General features: G+C 35.8%; 2 protein-coding genes across 2 annotated transcripts in view; one reads left to right on the forward strand and one right to left on the reverse strand.

Moving 5' to 3' along the window:
- LOC122247594 (coiled-coil domain-containing protein 186) overlaps positions 1–688 on the reverse strand; it is a 33654-nt gene extending 32966 nt beyond the window's left edge. Inside the window, exon 1 of the mRNA XM_043006987.2 lies at positions 613–688. The gene's annotated coding sequence lies outside the window, so the exon portion shown is untranslated. The remainder of the gene's footprint in view (positions 1–612) is intronic.
- Positions 689–6995: 6307 nt separating this feature from the next.
- Positions 6996–7500, forward strand: part of LOC122247597 (uncharacterized) — a 3176-nt gene continuing 2671 nt past the window's right edge. The window contains exon 1 of the mRNA XM_043006995.2: positions 6996–7500. This exon is cut by the window's right edge and continues 497 nt beyond it. Coding sequence (XP_042862929.2) covers positions 7296–7500 — 205 coding nt within the window. The 5' untranslated portion in view covers positions 6996–7295.

A 7500-nucleotide genomic window follows, 5' to 3' on the forward strand; every position in this document is an offset into this window, starting at 1 on the left:
GAACATTTAGAACTGCAGTTTTAGCAATACAGATGGCCTCTGCTCTGTTAGTGCTCTAGAAAAGGCTAACAAATTTACATTATGTATAGTTTGGTAAGACCCTCTTGGCTATTCAATGCCATGAAAGGAACCAGTCTAAACTCTTTCTAGCCTTTGAATGAGAGCCACAGCGGCAGATACTGCAGCAACTATATGAATCTGTCTCAGGAGGAGGCAGTCTTAATGTTCAAGAATTACCTATAATTTTGCCTAAGAAATATTACTAAGTATGATATCTATAACAGGCTATCCAAAATATGATTTTCTTAACATTACAAGAACATCTATTTTATGTCATAAAATCAAAGAAAGGTGATCCAAATCATTTTTGTAGGTATTTATTTGTTAATAACAATACATTTACTCTTCACTTGTCCAACTAATGTGTGTTTCTTTTTTTATCAATATTTTTTTCTGATCAAAATCATTAATCCGTGATCTCCAGCCTACCGTATGTACGGTTTTCTGAGCTTCCACCTCTCGCATCACCTTATCTCATCGCCGAATAGTCAACTACACTTCAAACTATTCAAAACTGTGCTGAATACAAACAAAATGCTGATAATACATCACCTGACGTGTAATAAGTGTAAATAAATGACCTTAATCAGCTGGCTCTTCCATGGCCCTTGACAGCTCTACCAATTTTATTTCCGGGTTGCATAGTCATACTGGAGAAATTCGTTACGATTCCTTTTAAAATTCTTCCACTCAAATTATTTACTTTTTCCTTAATTTCATGTAAGTCTTATATCTCAGTAAAAGCGAGTAATACAGATAAAAAGTATAAGAAATGTAAGGTTCTATATTTGTAAATATCCACTTCTTGAGTCGAATATAAACGTCTCAGAGTAAACATTGTCCGAAAGCTGTTACTTTATAAATAATACTTCTAATCAATTATCCCGGTGAATAAATTTTACCGACCTCTGACAGAGCCGGGGAATCTGCACCACGCAAAAGATATATATGATTTATATCATTATTATCTAATTCATATTTATCAAGAATGAAAGACCTGTAATGTGTCTAATTAGTTATATTCTATTTTTCCTTTACTCACTAAAAAACTGACGTAATATCCTGCACAAACACATTGGCCTTTCAATACTTTGTACATATCCTTTACTAACACATTGACCTTTCAATACTTTGTACATATCCTTTACAAACATTTATATATGCATGTATATACTCATACATACATACACACATACCACATTGAGTATGTGTATGTTTTAGTGTGTGCAGTAATGCTAATAATAGTAATAACGATATCAGTATTAATAATAATGGCAATATTAGTGTCACGATAGACACAGCAGCATGGACAATGGCACCCGAAGCATTCAAAGAATCTTAACGAACAGATGAAACGTCAAGTTCCCAAAGGTATGATACGAAAAACGACCTGTTTGTGTCTGTTGTATATGGCACTCCAGCAGTACCTTTAGTTCTTAAAGCTCTGGTGGTCACACCACTATTCTATCGGGGAAGCCATCCAAAATCAGTGGAGAGCGAAATATACCAAAGCTCAAGAGATACGTTTAGGCATGTGGAGAAAAGAGATAGACTAGATCATATTATCTAATAAACTCAAAACACAGTCAGGGCTGACACCAATCTAGACAGCCGGCTAACGTAATGAGTAGGGAGGAGTATCATCAACAATATGAGCGCAGGCAGACATCTTTGATGTAGCTTATCTTCCTTCTAACTAACACACTTGCAGCTCTCCAAAGAAAAAAACATTAACCCTCGAGTCCCATGAATCATCTCAGTCCCATTTTATGCGACAAAAAATACCGGAGACATGGCATTGAAAATATGCGGTAAAAACTCAATGCCTTGAAACTAATACTTTACAAGATTAATTCAGTTCTACTAACAAGCATGTTAATATAGTGACACCAACACACTGTAATACTCAGAACGAAGTAGTACAATTTTTCTAGAAAAAGAGCAAGTGCTCAGACGGTTAATCGGAAACTATAATGGAGGTAGCAAAAGGGAATTGCCGATAGACGTTTGCGAAACTTCATTTATGTGCTTTCAATTTTATCTACACAAAAAACAGTGCTTTATAATGTCCCATATATGATATCCTCTATATAGACAATACATACAATGTACTAACAGACCTGCTCATTGGTAATATCAAAGATAGGAAAAGATAGATCATCATTATGTTAGCTGAAGGGATAGTACAAGGCCAGAGTGTTGCTTTCTGCACAAGGCTTGCTGAAGTCAAAACCACCTTCCTCTGTAGAATGAGCTAAGAAATAGGGGCCGCCGAAGGCAGTTTAAAAACATGGATCAGTGAGTAAGTACGGAATATTATGTATTCTATATGTTCTATGTCAGTGATTCTCAAACTGAGGGCCATAGCAAGAATTTAGAGGGGCCACGGAGGGCTGTCAAAAGTGTTGTTTCTAAATAATGTTAAGAATCTGCATTAAGCCAACCCGAATAGATTTTTCATTTTTCTATTCTTTAATTCATTTTGATATATATGGATTATTTAAGATTTCTCAGTTTAAGTCCCTGTCTGTGTCACAGGTGCTGAATAGAGCAGTTGAACTAACGTTTTCAATACATCAACGGGAGAGGGAGGGTTGGGATGGAAGAGTAAAGAGCCATGGAGGAGGAAGGATAGAAACAAATGTTGAGAACCGCTGCTCTAAGTCATAGGTCTTCAACTCATATTAACGGCGTACACCACAAGTGATAATTTGAACATCTTCTCAGCTTGTAATGGTCCATAGTTGGACATAAGCCTTCCCTAATTCTTTCCATCTTTGCCGATCCAGCGCTATTCTGTGCCAGTTCTTCTCGGCTTTGTCTCAGTCATCTCTCCGCCTTGGTTTTTGCCTTCTCTATTTCTTGTGAAGCCCCTCGGTATTCAGTGGGTAATTTTTGTAGTCTATCGGTTGTCAGTCCTTCTTATAACATGTCCTGCCCATCTCCATTTTACTTCGCTGATCGTTTACAAAATATCTCTCACTCTTGTTTGTTCCCTAATCCATTCAGCTGTTTTCCTATCACGCCATGTGATGTTAAGCATGATTCGTTCATGGGCTCTTTGCATTGTTCTTAGTTTCAACATTTCCTTCTTCGTTAGGTTCCATGTTTCTGCACCATATGTGACAGTTGGTAGAATGCACTGATTGTAGACTTGACGTTTGAGAATTAGTGAGATGTCCATGTTCTTAAATATTGTACTTGCTCTGCCGAAAGCTTGCCATCCCATTATTATTCTTCGTTTAATTTCTTGTTCTTTGGAGTTTGCAGAGATAAGCTGTCCTTAATAGATGTAGTTTTGGACCACTTCAATCTCATTGTTATCAAGTTCTATTTTGATATCTTCATTTAGGTGACTGTTTGTCATTATTTTGGTTTTCTTCAAATTCATACTCAGCCCAACCTTCAAACTTTCCACACTGAGTTCGTGTAACATCTGGTTTAATTCCTGTCCGCTCTTGGCAAGAATTATAATGTCGTCTGCGAATCTAGGATAGTTTAAGTATTCGCCATCTATTCTGATGCCTTTTTGATCCCAGTTAAGTTTCCGAAAAACTTTCTCAAGACAAGCAGTGAACAGTTTCGGTGAGCTTGTGTCACCTTGTCTGATACCTCTTTCAAGTTTGAAAGGTCTGGAATCTTTGTGCAGTCTGATAAATGATCTACTACCTCAGCTACGTACCTGAATTTGAACATAGTCACCTGTTTATTTCAACTTCCTTTTTTAAAACTCTGTTACTTTTAGATTTACATTCTACAGTTTCGCTGGTAAAAAAATGTATGTTGCTCTCTCATTTTAGATGTGTACATTCTTCCGATGAATAGTGCAGTCTAGATATATAACACTTTATAGGTCCACCAGTTGCCTTTTTCCTCAACCGGACGAACATGAACTGGGTGATATATTTAGAGTATGAATTCACTTTGTAATAGGATAGAAAATTTTTTTATTTGTAATCTGAACTAAAAAAGATATGATAGCTCAAAAGTCACAGTTCTGTCCTGACAAGTGGTCATGATTTCGTCCACCCCAAGACTTCCGTACAAAGTTGAATAGGCTTTGCTATAAGGGGGGAGGGGTATTGGAAGCCATATAAAGTGGTAGCAGTAGGAGTAGTAGTGGTGATAATAACTATGCTAATAGTAACATTGATAAAACTACTGGCTAATATGATGTTAAACTTATTAAAAGTAAAAATTAACAAGTACTAACAGTGAAAACAACAACAACAGATGGTAGTATAGACAGCGATATGGAGGGTCAAAAACTGGTATATATCTGTATACTGATATCCTCAATAATCTAAGGTCATTCAGTGAGACTTTGTATGCCTCCATATCGGTTTATATAGTAAACTGCAAAAGTTAGCATAATTCGCAAGTTTACCAAACATATAAGAAGACGACAACTTAAGTTTTGTAAGAAAACGATTATATCTTGTGGGGATACTTATGCAAAAATCCTATGCTGAGGAAATATTTTTTTCTATTAAATGTATCCAACATGATACTTTGAATTATATGACTTAGCTCCGTATGAGTAGGTGTCTAGTGGACTGAAAGTGTTCACTGATTACAGATGGTGAACTTGGATAAATGTCTGTAAGACTTTCCCATGTGCTCTAATAAGGTACCGTGTTGCAGAGAACGTGTGGTGTTACCCACATATCGAATATGTGAACTGATAGGCAACACAGAATTGAAGGATATATGGTATTGTATTTGGAGGAAATATCTTTGAATATATGTTGTAGTTCCTTGATTGTATTTATTATATGTCTTTTGCAACAGTTGTAACTGGAGTAGAAGGGGTATGCTTAGTTTTCATAAATTTTCTTCATACTCTATAGAATATTTTTCTAGGGGATGAAATACAAAAACTTACGTAATCAGAGCCGGTATTATAGGCTCTGTTGATCAAAGGTGCGATATCATTAGGTTTGAATATTTTGGAAGTGAAACTAGTAATTCAAACCAAAATCAGTAGATGTAGGTCTTCTGTAAACTGATGATGGTGCGATTGCCAATATCATTTGTTAGTGTCAAAAAAAGAGATTTCTGATTTTTTGAACTTTAAACATGGATGATTTGTATTTATATACTGAAAAAATGCTCGACTTGAGAGCTGTCATTTAAAAAGATAAATGTATCGTCTACATATCTGTGGTATAATTTAATTTTAAAATCAAGGGGACATTTTAACCACTCCTTTTCGTGGTAACAAACTAGACAGGCGTCGGCATAGGTCGGACCTATGGATGAGCCATTCCGATAGCCATACCAATAGTTTATGTGTAAACTTTCTCACTGACAGTGAAAACAGAGTCAGCAGTTGCTAGATAAAGAGCTTTAGCTGTTGTGGATACTCATCAGAATTCAAAAGTTAATTTACAATGAGGGTAGTGGCTTCCTCTACTGGAACACTAGTGAACAGCGATTGTACATAAACACTGGCTTGTTAATTTTAGGGCAGATGTATATTTTACACTGCCCACTGTGTATTCAGTTTTTTTTAGAGGAATCAATATTGGGACCAAAAACTTTGCTAATTTGTTATTAAAAGTTCCATTTGTTAACTGAGTCTGCTTAAGTTAACTATCTTGTGATTTTTCTTGAAATCCAAATAGAACTTCAGGTTCAAATAAACTACTATAAACAGAGTCCTCACAAAATCTTTAATGCATCGGAGGAAGCAGTTAAGTTTATCTTCACTTCTTTAAAAGTGATGATACGTTTTGTTGTAGCGTTTAATTGTTTTAGTAATTATAATATTTTGCAATTGACCTATTTACTTGTTTCACCTGAACTGAAAGTGGCTACTGCCTTTTTAGCAACTTTCAGAATCATTATATAGAGTTTATGTTTATTTTGTTTTGAACCAGTCATTTACTCTGTATTGTTTTATATTTACGGATCGTTTTTTTTTTTTTTTTTTTTTTTTTGTGAGGTGTGATCACTTCGAGACGTCTGGAAATAAATATGACCGTAGCTGTGTTGATGTTACGAGTCTCAAAAAGAAAATCACTCATGGATACATGACTAGATGAATATATATCTATATCTATATCTATATCTATATCTATATCTATATATATATATATGTATATACATATATGTATATATATGTATATATATGTATATATATATATATATATATATATATATACATATATATATATATATATATACATATATATATATATATATATATATATACATATTATATATATATATATATATATATATATATATATATTATATATATATATATATGTATATATATATATGTATATATATATATATATATATATATATATATATATATATTATATATATATATATATATGTTATGTATACACATAATATATATATACACACACATGCCCGCGCGCGCGGGCATGTGTGTATGTGTGTTTGTATGTGTGGACTATGTGTATGTGTGCGGATGTATGCGTATGTATTTGTGTGATGTGAGAGAAAGAGAGAGAGTGAGAGAGAGAGAAAAAAAGAATAGGAGTGAGAGAGAGAGATAATAGGAGAGCGAGAGAGAGAGAGAGAATAGGAGAGAGAGAGAGAGAGTAGGAGAGAGAGGGTGGGTAAGAGAGAGAGAGAGAGAGAGAGAGAGAGAGAGAGAAAGAAAGAATAGGAGAGATAGATAGAGAAAGAGTAGGAGAGAGAGGGGGGTTAGGAGAGAGACAAGTAGAACGACAGATGAATGGTCAACTATAGACATAGATATAAAGGCAGATATAGATATACATATAGATACATAACGATTGGTGAATTGGTAGGTGCACCATTGGCCGTGCTCCCTTTAATGCACATGAGCACGCTTTCCTTTAATCGATCGAGGGATTCGACCGCAGGTGATATGACGCCGTTGCCATGGCGACGTCAGACACAGGCAATGTTTGAAACTCTACAGTTGTGTGAAGTCTTTCGTGGAGTAAACAAGTGTCAATCATTATTTTTGTTATTATTACAGAATAGTCATCCGGAACTATTTAAACAGAGAATACAAAGAAAAAATTCAGGAAAAGCTGCATTTACGTCAGTAATATTATTTTACACGTAAGGCTTTCTCTCCCGGGGCGAAATTTATTTCGAATTTAAACGTCGGCTTACAAGCAGTGGACGCATTGTCTGTAACGTTAAATTTCAACGCAGGAGATGATCAGCGAACGTAGAAGGAAATTTACTTAAAGTGGTTCTGTGCATCGTTTAACAAGCTCGCCATGGACCCATGGGCAGGCGTGGGGCGTGGTGACGGGCGACGCCTCCAGGTCGAGGACGTGGTATCCTTTGTGACCCGTGAGCATCGTCGAAGGGCCGAGCAGAGAGCAAGAGAGAACGATGGAAGCTCGGCGAAGCGGTACGTGGTCAAGGAGAGGGACTACGAGACTTACAACTACCTGGAGAGCGGGGCGGGGAGCGAGGGAG

Source organism: Penaeus japonicus, unplaced genomic scaffold (genome assembly GCF_977035675.1).
Source record: "Penaeus japonicus unplaced genomic scaffold, GWHDUDI00000001_assembly GWHDUDI00000016, whole genome shotgun sequence".
NCBI classification, from domain to species: Eukaryota; Metazoa; Arthropoda; class Malacostraca; order Decapoda; family Penaeidae; genus Penaeus; species Penaeus japonicus.